Consider the following 25752-nt stretch of genomic DNA (forward strand, 5'->3'; position numbering starts at 1 on the left):
TCAGCAAAAGTGATGATTGGATGGGACTCATTGTCAATAGTGAACTTGACATGACTCTGTGGTTAATGGCTCTATTTGTGTCGCAACCAGTGTGCCTTGTGTATTGAAATATGTTTAATGTACCCTAGCCACCGACTCCATCCCTCTCCCTGCCAAGTGTCTGAGGCTGATCCAGACTGTTCACAACCTTGGTATCATATTTGACCCCGAAATGAGCTTCCAACCACATATCCGCACACTCACTTAGACCGCCTATTTCCACCTCCAGAACATCGCCTGACTCGGCCCTTGCCTCAGCTCATTCATGCCTTTGTTACCTCTAGACTTGACTATTCCAATGCCCTTCCACGTCCTACCCTCCGTAAACTTGAGGTCATCCAAAACTCGGCTGCCTGTGTCCTAACTCACACCAAGTCCCGTTCACCCATCACCCCTGTGCTCGCTGACCTACATTGGCTCCTAGTTAAGCAATGCCTCAATTTTAAAATTCTCATCCTTGTTTTCAAATTCCTCCATGACCTCGCCCCCTCCCTATCTCTGTAACCTCCTCCAGCCCCACAGCCCCCTGAGATATCTGTGCTCCTTTAATTCTGACCTCTTGAGTATCCCCGATTTTAATCGCTCCACCGTTGGTGGCCGTGCCTTCTGTTGCCAAGGCCCTAAGCTCTGGAATTCCCTTCCTAAACCTCTCCGCCTCGCTACCTCTCTTTCCTCCTTTAAGACGCTCCTTAAAACCTACCTCTTTGACCAAGCTTTTGGTCATCTGCCCTAATATCTCCTTATGTGGCTTGGTGTCAAATTTTGTTTGATAATTGCTCCTTTGAAGCGCCTTGGGACGTTTTACTATGTTAAAGGCGTTATATAAATACAACTGGCTGTTGTTACATGTGTCTTGTAATGTGGGTGGCATACTGAAATAAAGATGGAAGAAGGTAGAGCTGGTTCTGCTGAGAATATTGACCGCTTTCCGTGTATACATTTGTAAATATGCAAGTGAAGGCTGTGTGTGAAAGTATATGTGTATATACGGGTACTGTGATTTGCCTGGTGACAATTCTGTGGTGTATTATGGAATAATGGCATTCTGAATCAGTTCAGAACAAATAGTTGATATGCTTTTATTTTGACAGGAATAATACAATTGAAAGTTAAGGTCACCATCTGAAATAATCGAAAGTAAAGGCACTTTTTTAAGCTGGAATCACCTGAATTTCTAATATTCCCAAGAGATACTTCACTGTTTTGAAAGTATGTTCTTGACAACTCCATCCCAGCTACACTGCACCAATTAATCATCAGTGATGGAAAAGGTGTGTGAGGTTTTTCAATCTATAGCATTTGGAGGTAAACTAACTTCATACACACTGACTGCAGTGTTATAGCAACCATTGTATATCACTACTGATGTGGGACTATTGTTTTCAAGTTGAATCCATGTAGCATTACAGTGCTAGACTAAAGAAAATATGCTGTAGGTCTTGCACACAACACACTGCTCATATATAAACCCTGCAGTATAACAGGAATATAACTTCACATTAGAGGGTGAGTATTCAGATCGGCAGTATTGGTACTACTGGCGAAATTCCAGTGTGCGGAGAATGGGAGTTTGGATGCTCAGCACGACTGCCCACTCCCTGCTGGAAACTTGCTCCCTCTAGTTTTTCATTTTGATTTTGTACGTTCTGATTGGGAGCCTAATTTTAGCAGCATCCTGCCTGCTAATGAGATCTTTAGCGAACTCACTGAATCGTGTCATGTTTAGACGAAGGTTACTGCCTAACGTTACTCCCAGTGATTCCGAGCAGGCATTAAAGGGAAGCCACTTGGTAAGTCACAATTTAAAGGGATGTTGGCTTTTTTAACTAATGACTGTGAATGGATTTTTCCTTTGTTTTCCGGCTCAGGCAGTGGAGGAAATGTTCATGTAATGCGACAAGAGGCAGAATCATTGCTGCCAATGTCACAGAGAAACTGACTGTAAAGAAACGTTCATCAGAACAGAAAGGTCCTTAAATAAGTCAAGATTTGTAAAGAGCCTTCCACTATACCAATGTTCATTCTATTTCAGGGAACGCCATAGTATCGAACTGAAAGCTACCAAGTCTAGTGTCCCTTGGCAAGCCACTGCTACCTTTATGCTGGGGGCTGCTTTAAAGGCACCACAAGCACCGTATTTTATACATTGACTGCTACTAAATTAAAGGAGATCAACAGGCACCAAAGCTGGATTGCTTGCACCCGCTATGATGCCATCAAAAGTATCTGCAGATCCTGGCACACCTACCTGACAATGACTGTGAGGAATTGCCTCCACAGACTTTAGGTCATCATGGAACCACTTGCAGATCTGTTCCATCTGTTGCAAGGACACTTGCAATGTCTGAGCCTGGTCTGTTCAACATTTTTGGCTCTTCCTCCTTTAAGTCTAGCACAGGGAATTATCAACACCATCAGCCAATGTGCTGCCCGCAAATGTATGAAACAAGCGATTGATTTATTGGTCAGCACAGCCAGCTTTTTCATTTCCTTTACTATAGCAAGTACAAGGACGATGACACAGCTGGCTAATGTCACTACACTGCTGCTGTTCTCAAAGTACAGTGGATTTTTGATGGCCATTAACAGCTTCCTTCTCCTCTTTTGCCTGCATCAATTGTTTCTCCTCACTGTATCCTGTAACTCATTCGATGCTGCCTCCTCAAGCTCGCTAACTGCATTCTCCAGGATTGGTACAGCCCTGTGAGTGCTTGCAAATATATTGGTGAGAGGGTGCAGGCTTGTGTCAAGTGTTGTCTTGCCCTGACCTTGCAAGCAGGGTGCTGTTTCAGACCTAAAATGACAGAAAAGTGATGAGCATTACACTTCTGCCTCCAACAGACACCTTCAAACAGGGCTTGCATTATAAGATGATGACTCTGTGTGCTGTTCATGTGGATGTGTGTATGGGAGTGAGTGAGAGACACAAGAGGTGGATGGTACTGACCCATAACTTGGGGAGACCTGTGGCTTTACCTTCTTTTATTCCCTTGATCCTTTTACCTTGTGCAACATTGTCTAGGATGACCTGTTCAAAAATAGTCAAGAGCTTGAATCTGCCTCCAGTTCACATCTGTCCCCTTGTATTAATGAACACCTTGTCCTTTAAGTAGACCAGTAATGTTGCCACTGTTGTAAGTTGAAGCTGCACATACACAGTGATAGTCACGTGCCCATGCAGCAGCCAATCCTGGGTGTTACTAAGGACCCACGCATTATGCAACCAAGTTGTGCTTTTATATGTAAAGCCCTTTGAAGATATCAATGACATAATGCATGGTGCACCAAGGCTTTCAATTGTAATTTACAGCTGTAATGTGTACCTTATATGTATGAGGTAGGCCTCGTCAGCCATGCAGAAAGGGACGGTGAGGGATGCCTTCCTGCTTCACAATTGGATTATAGATAGGGAACAAATGATTGACACCAGGTAATCACCAGCCCACTGAAATAACTATAAATATAGATGACCGAGAGAGGAAATCGGGCAGTTAGGGGCGAAAGCTTCCCCGAGGTGGCTACGGCCTAACACCTTGGTCAGGTTTAGCCTCTGAGGTGGTTGACAGTCTAACACCTCCAACAACCGTCCATCTGGTTGTTTCGTTCCATTCCATGGCCGTAGATTGCCCTCATCTGCAGGGGGATGGGGCTCTGCTCTGCCCAATTGCAGGGGTCTTTAGTGCCTGTTGATGTATTGGGCCTCGGTCTCCTTTATACCCTTGCAGCTTATGTTAGCCTGCAGGTCGGGTGTCACTAAACACCCTCTAAGGAGATAGAGAACAACAGCTTATAGAGGAGGACTAAAATACGGTGGCGACCTGCACAGTTTATACCTAATCTGTGGGGTACTCCTGAGCCCAAGTGCTCCTGGAGTCCTCTCTCTTTTCCCTAGTCTGCTGTTCCCTTGTTTGGCGGGTTCGAAGCGCCCTAATGCCCCTATCTGGTTCGAACTCCAGAATTTGGGTGGAGAACGATGCACTTTAAATAGACACTCGGAGACAAGTAGCCCTTGGAAAAAGAACAGGTGACAACCAATTTTATTTGCCAAGGTAAGTTCTACCACAAATGTAATAAACACACACACACATTTATAACTATAAATAAAATATGAGAGAGAACAGACACAACGACAATGTTTACACAGTTTTATCTTTACCAAGTCCAATCCCACCAACCCACTTTCCTACCTAAACTAGAGTGACAGTTGCAGGCCCTTGGATTATACTCACAGCCTCCTCCCTTGACAGATGGAATTTTGAGTGCGGTTGTTGTTGTTGCTGTCGTCGTCAGAATTCGACCTGTGCCTCGGGGTTCGCCGTACCCCGAACCTCGGAGAGGACCTTGCTGCGTCTGGTCGGGTTTTCTCGAAGTTTGGTTTTGTTGATTGCGCTTTCGGTCGGTTGTCGTTGGTTGGTTTGTGCTTGATGGAAAAGGTTCCCGAAATGACTGGAGTGAATGCCGTCTTCCACAGCCACTTCGGTCGTTGGTATCTTCTTGTCGAGGTCCCCGGAATGGGAGTCGGTATACGGTACGGCTTCTTGCGGCGATGTTGCACCGTCTGGTAGTGGAGTAAACCTTCAGTATACCGATTGAGCCTGGGGACTGATGGTGGATCTTCTCCTCAGCGCGGTTGGAGTTCTTTAGATGTTAGTTCGCCCCAGCTCGTCCCTCCCGGGCTCGTCTTTTCCCTCAGCGTCTTAACTTGCTCTCCTGTTCGTTCTTCTGGTAATAGTTCTCTCTCAGCCTTGGTCCTTCTTGTGTTCCATATTTATACAGGTAGGTGTGAGGACAGGGGTATTGTTTTGAGTGCACATCGGCTCCTCCAAGTCTGCTGCCCCATTGTGTCAGTCCTGGGACTTGATTAGTTTGGGCCATCTCTTAACTGTAGTGATCCCAAGACTATTGTCCCTAGTCCGAGTTGATTAAGGTGATGATGGCTTTTATTCATAGCCCGATTAGGGGCGAGTCACATATTCAAACCCGGACCGGGTGGTCCCCATTGGCTGGGGGTTTCCTCGCTTCAGGTCTGGCTCGGTCCCCTGATTGGCCTTTGAGAATGCACTCTGCTTCGATTGGCCGACATCTATGGCTTGCCTCTGAGCCACAGTCCCCTGTATTCGGATGTCCCAGGCATATCCCAGCCTGCTTGTCGGGACCTCTGCCTTGGCCGAAAATGTTGGCTTTAAACTGTATAGGGCAATCCAATTTTTGGTAAAACGTGGTTGTGGATTTTCGAACCCTACACATCTGTCACGGGTGTATGTCTACCGTATCTATTTCAATTGCATGTAGTAATATCTGATTATTCTTTAAACTGTAGCTCTTTAATAAAATGCCTTACAACTCCTAAGACCTTTTGGGTAATCTGTGTGTGACCTGTAATCTAAATCTTACAATAGTCAGAAATGAAAGAGATGTAAGTCTGTGTGAGAACGTGTTATGGGCCAACAGTAAATGTGCAACATGTTGCCTGATGGCACTTAACAGCATTTATATGTCAGATATATATCTGGCAAATTATACTGTGAGTGAGGTAGGCTAGCCTTGGAGAGCTCCTGCTGTAGGCCCAAGGTGGGCCAGGAGTTTGCCTACATATATTAGACTATATTAAATACACCAACCATGGGAAATTTCATGAACTTGGCATCTGATCAAACCAATAATGCATGGCTACTTAACAACACCCAAGATGGCCCACACCTTTTATACTGGGACTGGAAGTTTCATCCTTACGTGCTTCCATATAACAAGAGGGAACTAAGAGGATATATTCACAGAATGAAAGAAAGTGCCAATTGGCGATGTAGTTGATAACATCAAGCTCATGGTCTACAGAGCAGTAGTAATACCCGCGCTCCTGTATGTCTCAGAGACATGGACCATGTACAGCAGGCACCTCAAAGCACTGCAGAGGTACCACCAACGCTGTCTCCGCAAGATCCTGCAAATCCATTGGCAGGATAGGCGCACCAACGTCAGTGTTCTCGCTCAGGCCAACATCCCCAGCATTGAAGCTTTGACCACGCTCGATCAGCTCCGATGGACGGGTCACATCGTCCGCATGCCCGATACAAGACTCCCAAAACAAGCGCTCTACTCAGAGCTCCGACACGGCAAGAGAGCCACAGGTGGGCAGAGGAAACGCTTCAAGGACACCCTCAAAGCCTCCATGAAAAAGTGCAACATCCCCACCGACACCTGGAAATCCCTGGCCCAAGACCTTACAAAGTGGAGGAGAAGCATCTGGGAAGGCGCCGAACACCTTGAGTCTCTTCGCCGGGAGCAAGCGGAAACCAAGCCCAAAGTAGCGCACGTCAACCCAAGCACCCCACATACCCGCCCCTTCAACCACCGTCTGCCCCACCTGTGACAGAGACTGTAGGTCCTGCATTGGACTCATCAGTCACCTGAGAACTAATTTTTAATGTGGAAGCAAGTCGTCCTCGGTTCTGAGGGACTGCCTAAGAAGAAGAAAGGCTCAGAAAACTATTACACTCTATTAGAAAAATATTTTAAAACGTCCTTTAAAGTGACCAATTTTAATTACATTGCATAGAAAGTAACCTAACCTTGATGTTCAGATTATGATTAGAAACTGCTTAATCTTCATTCTCGTAGATTCTGATATTGTCTGATCCCTTTGATTTCTTGTTACCTTGTATTCACTCTGGGGATCCATAATTCTCTATTATTTCTAAATTTCTTTTCTGTTATATGACTGCATAACTTTAGTGATAGGTCAAAACCATTTATAATAATATTCAAAAAGACTAATAATTTCTTGTCATATTGGCAAAATATGAATTATTTATTCTACTGTTGATTACCACTTCCTACCAAGCTCTTCTATAATGAGGAAATCTATAATATATAAAAATCTATGAGCCCTTTCTGCCAACTTTTTGGGCGCAAAATTAGAAGCGCTAACTTTTAACTTTTTGAAAAGTTAGCGCCCGGCATAATTCATTGAAAAATGTTGCAAAATTGTGCGTTTCAGCCCCAGGAGTGAGCGGGGCGGTAAATGAGGCGCTGATGGTCTGAGTGGAGCGCTGCAGGGGGCGCTATTGCCAGAGCGCTGCCCAGTTTCAGATGACTTGTGTTCAGCAATCAGCCTTCAAGCCTCGACTCGAGCTTATTCCAGCTCTTAAAGGGGAGGTCATTTCAAGCTGCCTCCTTGTCCTCCTCGTCCTCCTGAGGTAGTGCGTCTATGCCTAGTGGCAATGGCTGTGCCCTCATAATAGCGAGGTTGTGCAGCATGCAGTAGACGACAACAAATAGGGAGACCCAATGAGGAGAGTACTGGAGGACTCCTCCCGAGCGGTCAAGGCAGCGGAACTGTTGTTTCAGCACTCCTATCGCCTACTCAATCACGCTCCTGGTGGCAGCATGACTGTCATTGTAGAAGTGCTGGGCAGGAGTGTTTGGGTTGCGTAGGGGAGTCATCAGCCCAGTGGAGAGGTTGAGCTTGATGTGGTGGCTGGAAAAGATCTGGCACACCGGTCTGGCGTAGGATAAAAGCATTGTGGCTACTTCCAGGATATCGGGCATTGACAGTTAGGAATCTGCGTGTGTGGTCGCACACCAACTGAACATTCAGCGAGTGGTAGCCTGTTCAGTTACCGAATATCTCCGGATTGTTCTGAGGTGCCCGCAAGGCGATGTGGGTGCAGTCAATGGCGCCCTGTACCATTGGGAAGCCCACTTTCCTGACAAATCCGCATGCACGCTCGTGCTGCTTCTCTCTGGTCATAGGGAAGGAAATGTACTTCCTTCTCCTTCGATACAGTGCATCTGTGACATCTCGGATGGAGCAAGGCACGGCACACTGGGAGACATTGGAGATGTCTCCTGTTGCACATTGGAATGAACCGTTGTCATAGAAGTTGAGCGCGATGGTCACCTTCGCTGCCACTGAGAGAGCCGTCCTCACCCTGGTCTGAGGCTCGAGGTCTGGCTGGAGGAGGTGGCAGAGCTCTGTTACCACCTCTTTGCTGAAGCACAGCCTTCGCAAACACTGCTCCTCAGTGAAATGGAGGTACGAGACTTGCTGCCGCAATACCCTGGGAGGGTAAGGTCTCTTGTTGCCAGTCCTGTTGCACCTTCTCCCTCTGACCACATGTTGCGGACTTTCTCCATGCCTCTCTCCTTGCATTTCTCCAAGCCTCTCTCGCTGCATATCTCCAGGCCTTTGACCCTGAGTATCTCCAGGCTTTTGTCCCTGCATATCTCCAGGCCTTTGTCCCTGCATATCTCCAGGCCTTTGTCCCTGGATATCTCCAGGCCTTTGTCCCTGCATATCTCCAGGCCTTTGTCCCTGCATATCTCCAGGCCTTTGTCCCTGCATATCTCCAGGCCTTTGTCCCTGGATATCTCCAGGCCTTTGTCCCTGGATATCACCAGGCCTTTGTCCCTGCATATCTCCAGGCCTTTGTCCCTGCATATCTCCAGGCCTTTGTCCCTGCATATCTCCAGGCCTTTGTCCCTGGATATCTCCAGACCTTTGTCCCTGCATATCTCCAGGCCTTTGTCCCTGGATATCTCCAGGCTTTTGTCCCTGCATATCTCCAGGCCTTTGTCCCTGCATATCTCCAGGCCTTTGTCCCTGCATATCTCCAGGCCTTTGTCCCTGGATATCTCCAGGCCTTTGTCCCTGGATATCTCCAGGCCTTTGTCCCTGCATATCTCCAGGCCTTTGTCCCTGCATATCTCCAGACCTTTGTCCCTGCATATCTCCAAGCCTTTGTCCCTGCATATCTCCAGGCCTTTGTCCCTGGATATCTCCAGGCCTTTGTCCCTGCATATCTCCAGGCCTTTGTCCCTGCATATCTCCAGGCCTTTGTCCCTGCATATCTCCAGGCCTTTGTCCCTGCATATCTCCAGGCCTTTGTCCCTGGATATCTCCAGACCTTTGTCCCTGGATATCTCCAAGCCTTTGTCCCTGGATATCTCCAGGCCTTTGTCCCTGCATATCTCCAGGCCTTTGTCCCTGCAGTGCTCTCCTCCTAAGAAGCCTCCGACATTCACGGCAGAGCAGGTAGTCGACTGCCAACAGAGCCCCATTAAAGTGTATAAATTGTTTTCACAAATATTCACTGAGTTATATACAGCAATTGTTAACACTCACGACAGCCCTTGGAGCTAAAATCACAGCGATATGTTCAGCAGCTTGTCTGACAATGTCTCAGCAGAGTTATGGCCGTTAAAGAAGTTTCCCCAAGATGGTGCCTTTAAATAGCGCGCGCAGAGCCGACTCCCAACTGCAACTCGACAGCTGATGCTGTTGTTGTTAGCGGCAGGCGGTAAGTGAGGGGGTGCGGCCGAATTTTGCATCGGGGCGCTGTGCACGGCGATGATGTCATCATCGCCAGGCGCGGCCGAGTGGGGCAGTACCTACAGGTGCGGGGCGCTAACTCTTAGCACATCCGCAAAAACCCGGCCCAAATTAGTGCGGGACGCTAATATCACCGCACCTGGGTGAAAACCCATTTGCGCCCCGGTAGCACCTCATGGAGGCGCTAACGGCAGGCGCAAAGCGGCCGAATTTTGCACGCTTTGTCTATGAATTCTTGTGTCCACATTTATAATGGAAACTGCATTTGTAAACTTATCATGTTGTAATGACACTCTCTTGCTGGTGGAGATGCTGCAGCACCACCACTGGCAGGAAAGTGTAATGACAGGGTGACAAGTTTACATAGGCAGTTTCCATTGTAAATTGGGCATAGGACCAGCTTCACCTGAAGACTACACTTAGTCGTGGCTGCTGCATGCAGGAGATCAACTAGTATTATATAAAGAATGATGGAAAGTTGGAAACAATTACAAGGTCATATTCTCATGGACATCAGAAGATGTCACCTGAAATCAAGATGACATTACTATTATTTTTTTATCCTGTTGTCTCCCTTCTAACTGAAGCAATCACACTGCCAGGGTACGTTTCCATCAGTGCCAGAGACCTTCTGGCACATGGCTGAAACATGGCTCAAATCCTCTTGGGAGTATTTATTAAGAGTTAACCACGTAGTGTAGGACTAGAGTCACTTGTAAGACCGTTGTGAAGCAGTTGGGTTTTTACAACAGTTTTCATGATCATTTTTTTTTCTGGTGCCAGCCTGCAAATTAGCAGAAATATTTAATTCAATTTCCCAATTTACCATGGGGGTGGGGGTTTGAACACAAATCCTCTGGGTTGCGAGTCCTGCTCCATAACCTCTAGGTTACCGTACACTAATTGGCGCAATTGTTGAAATGTTCTTTTTCATCACATATCTTGCCCTTGCCTTAAAGGAGCTGGTGCTTTACCCTGGGCAGTGCTCTCTGCACTGCTCTTGTGTAAGGCTTTGATTGTATCTCTGTGAAGCACAGGGTGATTGGGAGCAGATAAAAACAAAGTCACTGCCTGCTATATATTCAGAAACACACACTGCCTAATTTCGCAGTACATCCTGTCATGCCTTTAACTTTCCAACAGAATATTTCAGCAATGAGGATGTCATCTGATTATTATTTACAAGCAGCACATTATGTGTTTTGCGAATCATGCAATCCAATGTGGGGTTAGCTGCAGGATTTGCGAAACGGGCAGTGGAGCAGATCTCACTATGCTTAATGTAATTGGAGACCTACAGTTTGCTTTGGGTCCCTCCCCAGTCAGAGAGCGTCTTGACTGCAGCCTTGCTATTTGCTCTGACAGTGAGGAGCATGAGCGTATATTTCAGCTGTCACAGGGATCTTAAGGAACAGTTTGAGGAAAACCCTTTATATTGGTGGGGAGCAAGAAGACAATGAGCTTCCCAATGAGGTGTTAAACAAACCATGTCATGGTCAATTGTTTAGCGTTAAACTGATTAACTACCAAACCACTAGTCCTCAGTCATTCAAAACAGTTTGCTGCAGGATACTCTCTGATTGATTATAGGTAGGTACTAATTCTATATTGTGTTGTGATTTAGAAATGTGTGTGTGGAAAAAAGAATGTATCATTAATGTACTCCAGTTAAGAAAATTTGGAAAAACAAGCTTAACTATTTAGTAATATTAAATGAGAATTTTAGTTAGTATGTAAGGTAATAATAGTTCATATCTAACTAATCATTAGCCATTTCACTTTTTTACACAGATTATTTAGAGTATAGTGCAAATCAGTATTCTGTATTTATGATTGTATTTATGCCATATAGATCAGATAAGTTCATACCACAACGAGCACTTCAAGATGTAATGTAGAATAAATTTGAAATGTGGATCATATGGTGTTCAGAACAGGTTGTTGAAATCCGTTAGAATTATGTAATTAATATTTTTCGAGTGTGCTTATTAATCTATTTGATTTATAATTCATATGTTACAAAACCTAGGTAGTGCTCCACGAATATTGCAAGCCTCTGTGCAGCACAGCATACTTTCTATATATTTGCATGTACATTTTACTTCTATGTGGTGGTGCAGTTCCGTCATTCTGCAATCTCTAGCAGTTAGCATTACTGAATGGCAGAAAATACTGGATCAGCTTCATTTGGCTTTGCACAGCAACAGTCAGAAGGACATTCTGAACAGAAAGACTGTCAGTTCTGATTCATTTCCACATCATAAAATATAGCTCGTATCTCCAAATGATTTAGGTTTTCAAAAGATCCCTATTTTGTCTTTTCTATAATTTTATGCTTCAAAAATATTGATAAGGAGCGATTAATTAATGGTTTTGTAATAATCATTGCAATACACAAATACATCTTTACCATTTAAATTTTGTGTGTAATTGCGTTAATTGACACGACCAGTTTGATGTAGTGCATATTTCTATAACACATAAATAATATAATTTTTGCCGTATGTGTATTGAATTTTATGCTTTTTATATATATATTTATGTAGCTGGCGGTGAGATACAATGGTTCCAATTCAATATGATGATGTCATAAATAGTGCAAGCAAAGCTTGTGCAATTTTCAAACATCAAGGAGATTAAATTACTGCCTTTAACTCACTACCAGATGTTGGCTTGTATGATAAGCAGTCTTCTGCCCATTTTTCCTTAAATTGTTAGATGTCAAGCACGCAGTATGGGAGTGGTATGAATGAGAGAGCAGTGACACATGATCTAATGATACATGACATCATATAACTGACATAATTGTAATACAGGTATATTTTCTGATAGAATGCAGGAAGATATTCTGCGCGGCATATGTTATAAGATCCTGCCTCTCTGAGATGAACGCGTGTCTACTTCAGAACAACGTGCAAGAACAGCTTTTGTCCATCGTATCAATGCCTTGCATTAACTCCTTGAGCATCAAGCATGACGACTGGAAACATATTGTGGATTGCCCCCAGCAGCTCTTAAAAACATATGTTTTTAAGTCTTTGCTTTTTTCAGGGGTCCAACTGTGTGGACCGCTGCCGATCCTGAACTGGGAATGTGGCAACTCTGTGCACTGGGAGTCCCGCCCGAGGCCCTGCCCTCTCTTGAGTCAGTGGCCTTGCTTGAGGTGGATGGAGGCTCCACCCCAATCGGCCATTCATAAAATTCCAATATATGGCCGAGATCCAGCATAACCAGGTCTTAGCCTAATTTGTGGCCCCTCCAGATTTTCGGCCACAAATGTTTAAATGTTTTTATTTTTAAAGAATCATAGAATAGTACAACACAGAAGGAGGCCATTCAGCCTATCGAGTCTGCGCCAGCTCTTTTGAAGAGCAATCCAGTTAGTCCCACTCCCTGGCTAATGTAAGATGGAGGTTTAGTGTTTTATTAAACTATAACAGATAATGTTATTTGTGACTTTGGTTACAGCCATTTTGGTGCTCTGGCAGGGGCAGAAATCGGGACAAATTCAAACATGGATTTGCAGGAAAGATGGGCACAGATTTGGGAGGTGACAATACATTCAAGGGCTTTGGAAGGAAAGAGTAGTTGGAGATGGGGTGGTAGTTTGCAAGGACAAGCATGCGTTTTATGAGGAGGGGTGATGATGGATGTTTTGAGAGGGAGGGAGACGGTATTTGATGAAGCGGAACCAGTAATATGTCAGCCGGTATGGTGGCCAGAACGGGAAGTTGGGTGATCAGCAGTATATTGGGTATGGGGTCAAGGGAGCAGGAGGTGGGTCTCATGTTGAGCTTGGAAAGGGCATGAGGGGAGATTAGAAAGAGAGTTGGTGGTTCAGGACTAGAGCAGGGGGAACCTGGGGGAGATTTGGCTTGGTGGGGAAGGGGGGATACATGCAATATGGATGCACATCATACAATATATGTAATATAAATATAGTAAAGTACATGTAATATATTTTTTGTAATGACATGCGAGATCAACCAGTTTAGGATTAATATTAGTGAAGCAAAGTTATGCCTGACCTCACAATAACATTGTTATTATGCCATTAATATTGTTTTCATTGTTATGTGTGAGTGAAAAACAACAGAGGTGGTCAGTCCAAGAAGACATAAGTTTCCCTGGCAATGCCAGTAGTCTAAGGGTTACATTTGCTGCATGCCATTTTTCAAGTAGTTTAGTTCTGATTTTTGCATTTCTTCAATCTAAATCAGTATTTTATGTTCATAGGTTCCTGCGCAAGATAACAAAATCAGTTTGGAAAAACTTCACAATCAATTTAGAAAAATGTCTAGATTGTATCAAATAGTAAATTAAGACATTTTCTAAATGAACTACCTAGTTTTAACAAAATTAAATTCAACTTTCAGATGAAAGAAAAGCATTTTGAACCAATCTCAAAAGTTTAGTAAACGTACTGCTGTGAATTGCCATAATTGTCAAAGTAGATGGTCACCTTGCAGAATAATACACAGTGGCTAGCTGGGAGCACTCAGGTTGCAATTTATTCTCAGATGATGTCAAAAGTGATGAGAGTAAAGTACCTATCATCTGAGATTAAACAATAACCTTTCAATGTCATCTCTGTCCTTCAATCTGCTACTGCCTTGGAATAGCTCTTGAATTCTTGATGTCCTCTCAGTCCCTCAATGTGTTGTGGCTTTATAAAGCAATCTAAGATATGATATTCTGTATGTTTAGTTTATAGAAAATGCATTCTCCAGTTGTTTTTTTTGCTGGTGAGGGTGTTATGGCAGATAGCAAAGGGCATTCTGCTGCCGCTCGTGTCTGGATTTATGAGCAAATTTAATGCAATGTCAAGGAAGAATTATCCAGATTTAGTGCAAAAGGCTGGGCAAGAGGCTTTTCCAACAGTTCACAAGGTCACAAGATACTGTAATTACAGATGAGGGAGGCCAGATTAACGTTTCATATAGCCTTAACAATATTGTATATGTATATCAGATCACCTCTCGGATGCTGCCTTTCCAGGTTGAAAAGCCAAAGCCTATCCAGCCGGTGCCCTGACACTGGGGTTTAGCTTCATTGTTCTCCTCTGCACCGCCTCCAGTGCTTGAATGCCTCTGTTGTTTCTTGTAAAATGCATGACACATGCAAAGATTTACTAACAAAGGAGAGTATTCTGATTATCTATCTCAAAGGTTTTGTTTTTCCACTTGAAGTTCATGTTTTAAAGTGACTGTGCACAATTGAAAATTGTATTACTTTAGCACTTTACTCAATTCACTGGATACAAGAACTATTGATTGTGCTGATATATTAGATTTGGTAAAGAATGATGATGAATGGAATTTCATGTGACTTTTAATAAGTGTCAAATCAGATTAAATGTCTTGAATATTGTCCACTTCTTTGTCTCACACCTTATAGTCTTGGTCATGATGGATGCTCAGTCACATTTCCAGTATAGGTTACACTTGAGCCCCAGCTTGGCAGAGTAAGTTGAGGTTGGTTTATTGAAGAGCATCTAAAATGGTCCTCTTATATCTGTGGATTCTGCCTTCATTTATATATCAATGCAGTATGTGATGTTAATCATGCGACTTCAAAAATACATACAAATTATTAGCCATAAGCTTAATTGGTGCAATTATAGTATGGAGATAGTTTCTGTTGTAAAATATGGGTGCCCAGTGATATATTTAAGTCAATAATCGATCTGCAATGATTTGCAATGGAAGAAACATCATTGTACAATGCATTGTATTCTATTTTGAAGGTTTCATATTTGAGAAGGGAAAAAAATTCACCTTTTCTGCAAGTTGGTGTGGTTTTATGTTTCATTTAGTTTAAATTCCACATGCAGAAATGGTGAAGATAAGGTGAATTCTGAATCCATCCTATATAAAATGACTTAACTGATAATTTTCTGACTGTGAGGAAAAGTGTTTCCCTTTATTTTAACATGAGCCCTATATGTTCAGTATGTTATAGTCACAGAACTTAACAGAAGTTATTTTCAATACTCTGTGGGGAAGAATGCAAAACACAGCAATCTTTCAGTATGGATAGTATCTTTCAAGTAAACGCTAATTTGACCTTGCACATTTAAGTAGTACAAGAATGCTACCCGAGTACTAAGTGGTGGGAGGAGAGAAGAGGACAAAGGTTAAATAAACTCCAAAGTTTGCTCAACAAAATGCTGTCATCTATAACAAAATTGTTTTAGGGACCATATTTTATATATATATATATATATATATATACTCCCAGGTATTAAGGTGCATTTCCTTTACAATTGGTTGACACTCTACTGGTAAAACTTGCGCTCACCCGAAGAATATATCTTGGCAAAACACTCACTGGTATGGTGTAACTGCTACTAATACGCATATGCCTTATTCATTGTTCTCTGTTACCTGTATGAACACATCAACCTTCCAGTGTTAGTTGCCTAAATGAAACATTGGAGAAGACCGGTGATTAATTCTATTTCATCTAATTTCAGAATGTTTGTAAAGACAAATATTTATGGTGAGACTTCCTAATATTATAATAACGTGTTTGGGGCAGACCTGGAAGTTCTTCAGGTAATGATTAACATTTCTATAGCAACCCAGTATCACAGGTAACTGAGCATCTACAACACGACAGCTGGCTGTAAGCCTGAGGCCCAAACGATCTGTCAGTCGGGTTCAGCTGCCACTATAGAGCGGTGAGGTTTCACAGTTCTCAAGCTGTCAGATGAAGCACTATCTCAGGGAGAGGGGGTGGGTGGGGGATTCAAAACTTGCATGATCATCTTGGCTTCTCATAAGATCATCTCTCCACCCTCCTAACTCCAGCCACCCCCTCCCCCCCAACCCCCCCCAATCAACAAATCAAATCACAGAGTGCACTTGCAGTAATCACGGAGACGCCTGTGTCTCAGACTGTTCAACTGTTTTTGCTGAAGACACACGTCTGCTGGGCAAGAGAAGCTGGGCAAGGATAAGAAAAGTCCCCATCTTTGAAACAAATGCGCCTTTCATTCTACAGCATTGCTGACTTTATACAGAAGGATCAAACTGAGTAACAAAGAATGTATTATGTTTGAGTAAGATGCTCTTTTCCTGATATGTGAAAAGATCACATTTTATTTCCCAGTACAATCACCTGATATCCTAGTTGCGCTACCACTGAGAGTGATTGTGAGTATAAAGCAGCAAGATCTGTTCTGACCACCCTAGAGGTATTGAGGTCAATTGTAGCACTCCCACTGCCGTTCCAACTGAGATTGACAAATTCAGCACAGACTGGAGATTGACTTGGAACTTTCCCGGTCTGTGTGGTTCAGAGTCACACCGGTAATAACTTTGTCCATTAATCCATGGGGAGTGGGGGGGGGCAGGGAAACGAGCATTGTACTCTTACATTTAGAAAAAATATCACCTAGCAGGAAGGAGCATGGAAAAACCCAGCAGCCATCGTGGTACCAGTTGGCAGACGTAAAGAAAATTCATCTGTGCTAGCAGAAGGCATGAACACCAATGGAAAAACTTTAATGGGAATTCTGGGACACAATGTGCCTGGATATGTGGGAGAGAAGTTTTTTTTTTAATCTACAAATGTTCCAGCTTTGACATACTCTTGGGAATCAGATGAGTTTTCATAAACATTTTAACACAATCCGAGCTGCAAGATAATAGCATAGCCGTAGAACACATTCCCAGCCATCTGTTATTCTTTAGTAGTGTCAAACATTAACATGACAAGCTTGTTACCCCCTTATCACAATTCTTGATGTACCCTACTCTATCAACTTTGGTGGTGTCCTTCACTTTAGGCCTTTGTTCTCACCCAGGTTTCTCAATAGAAATAAAATACCAGTGTCGGCAAAGTTATATTAGTACTTTGTACTAGGAGTGCGACAATATGAGAGACAATTGTGTGATCCTGTAGTCCCAGGGGGAGCTGTGCTCACGGGGAGTATGGGTTACCGAATCGGGGTGACAACGTTGTAGCTCCCTGTGACCTGTGCCACCTGTGAGCACAGCTGCCCGTTGGAAGCTCGGGATCATAGAATTAGCCTGAGGATGCCCAAATCTATGTTACAGGTTCATACAAATGTATATTTGCCTCTTTTGATATAAACACAACTGCAGTATGGATCTGAGAAATCAACTGAAGACCCACTACCGATGTTCTGGTTTGCAGCAGGTGAAGAGAATGTCTTGAAGATGAAAGGCTAGAAATTGAATGCAGTAATTTTTGGGCAGCGCTAAGGAGCTCAGTGATGAATGATGGATTTAATACTGATTGAAGTTTTTACACTCGGGCACGAATGTTTGTGAAACATTCATCTTACATATTTTCCATGTGCGGCAAATGGATGTAATAGGATATTGAGTTGCAAATCACGATTTTGAGTAACAATGGCAGCTTTTAAATCTGCTTGCCATATGTTGCCTTCAGTACAAGCTCAGCATTCTGTGATCGAAGCACCCAATTGTGATTATTACTCTAGATTGTTCTTTCAGATTTCTCTTTCGAGTACACCTAAAGGTTTTTCTTTTACAATTGCTCTATCCAAAGAACTATTTATCATTAATATTTCTTTAAAAGTAACCATTCATGTAATTACCTTTAAAGGGAAAAGTTGTAATTTATTAAGAACACAGAAAATTGTGTGTCAATGATAGACCAGAGCAATGCTTCAACAGCTTGTGTCTACACTGACAACTGGCTCTCACATAAAATTCCATGCAGGTCAATAATTAATGTTAGCACGAGTGTGATGATGGCTGAAGCAGATGCGCACTAAGCATCATTTCAAAGGAAAAGCATTTCTGCCTCAAAGCCAGAAAACTAGTAGGTGTTTACATTTTTCACACACCGTATCCCACCACTGGTGTGGTTGATGGAAACAATGTTCATTCCTAAAACATTTTTCTAGGAGTGAGCCTTGTCAATATAGAAGGAAGACACCAGACATCCGGAAAGATCACATCCACATAAGACTGGCAGGAAAGACACAGGCGAGAAAGTTAACTTTTCTGAGGTGGAGACCACGGTGTTTGGTTGGGCCAAGTTAATTTTGACCTCATAAGACCGTGTGGAATGGGATTGGTTCCAACCGTGTGCATTGTGTAGTGAAATAGATGGCAACTCTAGGGGTGGCGGCTAGCTCTCCATGTACAACCATGGAACCTGATTGGCACAAATTGGCTACACAATGTTATAAAAGTGAAATATTATCTTTCTATTATTTTAATTAAGTTTACTAAATATGTTTATTGCTTCCAAATGATTCTCCTACAGATCTCCAATTGGCCACCTTCATGTATGGAAGCATAGGCAAGGCTTCAGACGAGATGAAACCAAACTCGGAGATTTTTGATGGGAGAATATACTTGCGGGGAAACCTATGTATTCATAACATTTTAAACTGTTTCAATCTGATCCCAGGCTGGGAACTCACTCACACTTATCCCAACAAAAATATGAAGCAATTCTTTGTAGAAAACAGGACAGTTTTTAATGGATTAAAATGAGTATATCTTTTAAGATGTCTTATCACATGATGGACCTATAGTAAAAACATCTATGTAACAGTTCTCTCTTGATTTTCCTACAGCTTATACTGATTGGACATAATATTTAAAGCTCAAAAAATGGCAAAATTATTTCTTCTCGTCATTCTGGGAATCTTTCTGGAGTCCCGCGTAGTTTTCAGCCATCAGCATACTTTGCCACGAGTGTATCTCACATCTGAAGGTAAGTGCAACATTAAAAATATATATTCTTATATGCTAATAGAATGCTGACCTTTATATCTAGAGGACTAGAATACAAGGGAGTAGAAGTTATGCTGCAGCTATACAAAACCCTGGTTAGACCACACCTGGAGTACTGTGAGCAGTTCTGGGCACCACACCTTAGGAAGGATATTTTGGCCTTGGAGGGAGTGCAGTGTAGGTTTACCAGAATGATACCTGGACTTCAAGGGTTAAATTACGAGGAGAGATTACACAAATTAAGGTTGCATTTCTTAGAACTTAAAAGGTTAAGGGGTGATTTGATCGAAGTTTTCAAGATATTAAGGGGAACAGATAGGGTAGATAGAGAGAAACTATTTCCGCTGGTTGGGGATTCTAGGACGAGGGGGCATAGTCTAAAAATTAGAGACAGACCTTTCAGGAGTGAAATTAGGAAACACTTCTACACACAGAGGGTGGTAGAAGTTTGGAACTCTCTTCTGCAAATGGCAATTGAAGCTAGATCAATTGTTAATTTTAAATCTGAGATTGATAGCTTTTGGTTAACCAATGGTATTAAGAGATATGGGCCAAAGGCGGGTATATGGTTAGGTCACAGATCAGCCATGATCTCATTGAATGGCGGAACAAGCTTGAGGGGCTGAATGGCCCACTCCTATTCCTATGTTCCCATTTGAAGCTGTTAAATATCTTTAAAGCCTTTTTCCAGTGCGTTGGACTTTTCATCAGCAAAGTAGAAATATTGTGGAAGAAATGAAAGAAAGGTGTGGCTGTATGATGTGGGATGGGTGCGGCTGTGATTACATTTCTGTGGAAGTTACTGAAGTTAGATTATCCGCTGACTCCTTTTTTTACATGGCTGAGTAAGGAAAGTGCTTCAATGTGTGGACAGATCTGATGTCTATTAATAAGGAGCTAATTGAATAGTAAAAGGATTGTCTATTGAGCGAAGACGCCTACTAAACATTATCAACATTTTAATGATTTGTTTCTTAAATCATTTTTAAGTGCACCTCATATTCATTTCAACAAGAACAAAATTGATGCACGTTTGTATATTTGGGAATGTTATTACGTGTAACCAACAAACTCTATGCACTAAGAGTTAGAATGGAACATCACAGCTGGAATGTAGTCTAGAAATGAAGGAATGGCATGGATTTATTTTTGTTTTTATAGCAGACGAATAAGGTTTATTTGCTTCCATTGGAACATTTTTATGCATCAAACGGTATCTGATTAGCTTTATATGTCTGACACAACAATGGGAAAAGCCTATTAGACATGAGTGACCTGAAAGTATCAGCAACAGAACATTGACCTCTCAGTGGAGGCAGGGAGGGAACTAGAGTTCAGATCCTGGCTTTTGTATGAAGGTTTTCTTGTTTTGTTGGGGGCAATTTTGTCATACCGGGTCATCTGAAGGAGGGAGGGCCAGCTCTCGGGGGAGGTGGGTGGAGATGGTCGTTTCTCTTTAACTGCACAACTCGGGTTGTCATGACACTGACAGCGTCTGTGGCGAGGTCAGTGAGATTGGTCCATTCCAATCTTTTGCTGAAGGAAGACGCAACAATATAGATGCAAGAAGTTGAAAACAATAGGGCAAAGAAGGACAATAAAGCAGATTGCCAGGCACTAGGCACTCAAAGCTTCAGTTGACGGACTCATGCTAAAGAAGTACCTTCGCATTCTTCCCTTGGAGAATAGTGTGAGGTAGTGGAAGGATTCGCAGGCTGATTAACAGCCTGACAGGCCGTGAAGTGAATGCTCCTTTCGTGGTCATAACCATCATTACACCAGCCAATAGGACGGCTAGTCCTGTGCAGTGAGAGAGTTTTATGAGCTCCCACATCCCAGAAGATGAGAGGACACCCACCGGACGCAAGTATCTCGCTGGATGTCAACCCAGAATTCCGAGCCGGAGCTCTGGTCTCCACTCACCGGGACTGTGGAGCGGGGTGTGAACCCGACACCTTCTGCCTCAGAGGCAGGTATGCTACCACTAAAGCTAAAAGCTAAAAGCTCACTCCATTATGCTAAAAAATTAGCTTTAATGCAAGACTAATACATTTTTTACAATCAATTGTTACCTAAAATTCACATAAATGAACTAAATATGGAAGGAATGTAAAATATTCCCCTCATCTACGTAATGTAAAGTATTTATAAATAATATCATAGAGGAGGCATTTGAAGATTCAGTGCATGTCCACTTCCTGTGCGGACATGCTATTTTTTGTCTCAACGTCATTGCAGAGGCATTCAACTAATGTCAATTATGGGGCTGTCAACAAACTCGGCTCTCCTGACTGAGATCCTGCAGATTGGCATTTCCAATCTTTGTGTCAATTGGGAGTAATTTGAGCTGGCAAACTTGAGAATATTGAGAACACAGCAAAATATGCTGAATGTGAGGCTGCGATTTCCCCTACCTGGGCGGGTCCGTGGCGGGCGAGGTCCGCAGCAGGTCACAGCCTTGCTGCTGGCTCCATCCTGGCCTCCGACATGACTTCCCCCTGATAGGGCTTGTTAAGCCCACCCAGCACCTTTCCCGGCCAATTAGAGGAAGCGGGTCTGATGATGTCATTTATGACGCGTCATCAGCCGGTTTCCTTAAAGGGACCATGCGCAAATTTATTTTGACATTTGTGCTGTCAGCGTTATACAGCATTGAGGTACTGCAAACACTGACAAGCACTGCACAGAGGTGCAGGGCTGCATGCAGGCTCTCGCATGACTCCCTCCATATGCTTATGGAGGGAGTCACAGCACGCAGGGAGGTTCTCTTCCTTTCCAATGGGCGGAAGAGACTTCTCCAGGAGACCAACGCAGCCTGGTTGCACATTGCACAGGAGGGCACAAGCAGGGATGTCATCAGGGGGACCAGGCTTCAGTGGCACAAACCTTTCAATGATCTCGGTAGATCATGAAACGTTACTGCAAAGCCACACTCAACCTCATCCTGCTGTGCCACTCATCACATCCCCATCACTCTGCTTTCCCTACCCTACTCCTGCACATCCTTACTCACACTGACTTACCTTGCACCTCCACCCATCCCTCTCTATCTACATTATCACTTCCCCATCTCACTAGCCACCCCTCACACTCACCCTCATCCTAGTCCAATCATACCAACTAACAACACACAAGGGTAGGCACTTGTGTGTTTTAGCCAATGTTCATGTGAAGTTTCTGTTAATGTGCTGTCAAACATTGAAATCTTTATTTTCAACACTTTGCATTCTTGGACAGATTTGTGTGCACCTTTGGAAGTGGCTTAGTGAGTTGCAGTGAATGGTGAGACATAACGGAACCCTCCACAATGCTGATGAGTGTGAAAGGAATGGCATTGTAGGGATGCTTTATGTTGTTGGTGTGGGGTGGTGCCAACCTGGCGCATCATGTGGCAGCCAGGGTGTGTAGCATCAAATGAAGTAAATGTGGCCATGGTGATGCCATCTGTGGTTGGGTGCTGATGCCCTCTGTCTTGTGTAGCATCAGGTGATTGCAGAGAAGGTTGGTGTGGTTGTTGGTGCTGCTGGTGTGCTTGGTGATGCTGGTGTTGCGGCTGATCGTGGTCAGATTCTGAGGACCAAGATGAGAGAGTATAAACCGTACCCATGCTGATCGAATAGATGGCAGGTGAACTTGAGATGACAGAAGCAATCTATCAATGGTGATAGAGGTTGTTCCAATGAGGTGACACTGGATAGAGAGTTTGCTCCAAACACTTGCAACCTGCATAAAGCTCAATCTGTCTTCCAAATACAGTAAGCAACAGCTTCTGAGCTTAGAAAGTGAACAGCTGTGAGAGGGGAGCTTTTATAGCACATTTCAAGCTGTCAAGTAATGAGATGATTCCATGGTCATACAACTCCCGACCTGCTTACCTGACGTGATCCCTGAGCAGCGTGGACCCCATTGGTGTGCTGGTAAATTCTAAAGGTGAACTCAAAATTGTTATTAATCCTCTGTTAACAAGGTCATAATGACCTGAATTGCCTCCCCCGCCACTACCTGTCCAGTCTGTTCAGCGCTGACAGACCCGATATTTGATAAAAGCACATGGCGGCGGGTTGACAGCGGGGTCCCGATCGCTGTCAAAAACAAACATTTTTCCACCCGACCCGCCATCCATCCTACCCACTGACCCGCCAGAAAATTCCCTCCTGAGTGTGAATATCATGCTTCCATGACTCGCCCAATAATTCTGTGACTCAGAGGAGGCAATTTTGCCAGCCCTGGGGAGGCAGGACTGCCGGGAAAATGGCAGAATTTGGGGCCGGGTGCCCAACCCACCCACAACCCTCTTCCATGCCATCTTCCTGGGAGGCAGGTAGCCGTCCCGCGCCGGGTCCCGTCTCCTTGGAGGCGGGAAGGGATTAAAGCCTATTAACTGCCTTTAATTAACAGGCAGAAAATAGGATTATCCCCTTTTTGTCCTCACAAGTGCGGACTTCCCGAATGCTTGAAACCCACCAGCTCAGTGAGGCGAGTAGGGGGTCTGCAGGGGTCGGCGGCGGGGGGGGGGGGCAAAAGTGTGGTGTGAAGGTAAGTGATGGGTGCAAGAGTGTAGAGGTGAGTATCTGAGGTAAGTGCAAAGTGTTATTAAAAGTGTACTTACCTTTGTTTCTTCCTGTAGTCTTCAGTCGGTGTGTATGTGGAGAGTACGGACCTCCGCGGTGGGGATGACAGATGGCCGTTACATTCTCAGATGCAGCAACCATCTCATTTCTGTAAAAAAAATAAGTTTGAAATACAAGACCTCATCAAACTACAGAAAATGTCACTGTTTGACAGCTTCACAGAGCTGTCAAATGATGACAATTCATCTGTCAAAAATTTTTGAAAGATGAAACGTCATACACTGATGTTCTCTGTAACCGGCTTTCCCTTAATTGGCCTGCTAAGCCCGCTGGGCGGGTTTAACAAGGTCAATCAAGGGAAAATAGCATGGATTGGCCACAAATCGGTGGAGGCGGGACAACAACCCACCAAGCAGCAGTCCCGCCTCCAAAGCGCCTCCATTAACAAAATCGCCCCCATAATATTAGTGCTTGTGGATGAGAAATTCGGCTTATGCCCAAAACAGGCGCGAAGTCGGCGGAGCAGCTGCTCCACCCGCAGGTTCATGCCAACATGAGGCCCAGGCTAAATCAGGGTTTGGGCTTCATTTAAATGCCGCGGACACAAAACAGGCACCACACTGCAGCTCACCGGCTGGGGGAGGGCGGTAAATGGGCCCGAGCCAGCCAGCAGGTACTTAGATAATGGAGATTTGCTTCTGAAGGTGAAGGGGTCCATTTACATATTTATAAGCTCATTATCTAGCTTGATTTCAGCTGATATATGATTGGGCGACTACTGTTTGCCTATATAGCAGCAGCGACTGCAATTCAAAAAGTAATTCCTTAAGTAAAGAGCTTTGAGTATTGTGAGATAAATGTAAGTGTTATTATTAAGTTCATATCAATGAATTTACTGCCGCAATAAATATGGAACTAGCACTTTATTACGTTGGTGTTAATTGCACAAGTTTTATGTGAAATCGCTCAAAAAACTCTCCTGAAATGCATCACTAGCAAACTGTAAGATGTCATTTCAGCCTCCGAAAGGTGAAGTGACTTTCTTACTCTAACTAATGTGCACCCGGGGCCTTTTGCTCACTTTTAATTTGCTGAAAAGTTTTGGGGGTCTGCCAGCACCGTCAGGTCTAGCACTCTAGATATTTGGCAATGAAGAGCAAGTGAATGATTTAATCTCAGGAAAGTAAACTAGGGGAGCAAACCTTAAGTGGTTTGTGACTTTGTGAGTATCAGGAGATTCTCTGAGATTGAATTACTGCCTTATAGTCAGGCTTTGGAGAGGGTACAGAAGAGATTTACTAGAATGGTTCCAGGGATGAGGGATTACAGTTGCGTGGATAGAGTGGAGAAGCTGGGGTTGCTCTCCTTAGAGCAGAGAAGACTAAGAGGAGATTTGATAGAGGTGTTTAAAATCGTGAAGGGTTTAGAAAGAGTAAATAATGAGAAACTGTTTCCAATGGCTGAAGAGTCAATAACCAGAGGGCACAGATTTAAGGTGATTGGCAAAAGAACCAGAGGCGACATGAGGAAAAACTTCTTTACACAAGTGGTCAAGATTTGGAATGCACTGTCTGATAGGATGGTGGATACAGATTTAATAGTAGCCTTCAAAAGGGAATTGGATAAATATTTAAGGAGAAAAAATTGCAGGGATATGGGGAAACAGCAGGGGGAGTGGGACTAACTGGATTGCTCTTCGAAAGAGCCGGTGCAGACTCGGTGGGCCACATGGCCTCCTTCTGTGCTGTACTATTCTATGATTCTATGAACATTTAAAGAAAAAAAAGAAAGACTTGCATTTATATAGCACCTTTCACGACCACCGGATGTCCCAAAGCACTTTACAGGCAATTAAGGACTTTTTGAAGTCTAGTCGCTGTTGTAATGTAGTTTGTTATACTTGTACCATTTAAACTATACCATTATACAGCTGATGTTCTTAACTCAACTCAACTTATGCAAGCATAACATAAGTGTCAATAAAGATTGTTAGTGGTGTAGGAGCTGGAAGTATATGGAATTGTGTGATTATTACTATATTAAAATCACATTTTAGTTTCCTAGCAGA

General features: G+C 43.6%; 1 protein-coding gene across 5 annotated transcripts in view; it reads left to right on the plus strand.

The window, feature by feature from the left end:
- Nucleotides 1–25752, plus strand: part of sema3c (sema domain, immunoglobulin domain (Ig), short basic domain, secreted, (semaphorin) 3C) — a 355573-nt gene that overhangs the window by 205489 nt on the left and 124332 nt on the right. For 4 of the 5 annotated variants that reach the window (XM_086010363.1, XM_086010366.1, XM_086010367.1 and 1 more), the window contains one exon: nucleotides 18954–19093. In XM_086010363.1, the coding sequence (XP_085866489.1) occupies nucleotides 18991–19093 (103 nt within the window). In that variant the 5' untranslated portion in view covers nucleotides 18954–18990. Of the gene's footprint in view, nucleotides 1–10698; nucleotides 10961–18953; nucleotides 19094–25752 lie in introns of those variants that run through there. The other variant, XM_086010362.1, reaches the window with a different exon arrangement.

This window comes from Somniosus microcephalus, chromosome 17 (genome assembly GCF_052327205.1).
Source record: "Somniosus microcephalus isolate GS21.2 chromosome 17, FLI_Smic_1.0, whole genome shotgun sequence".
Classification (NCBI taxonomy): Eukaryota; Metazoa; Chordata; class Chondrichthyes; order Squaliformes; family Somniosidae; genus Somniosus; species Somniosus microcephalus.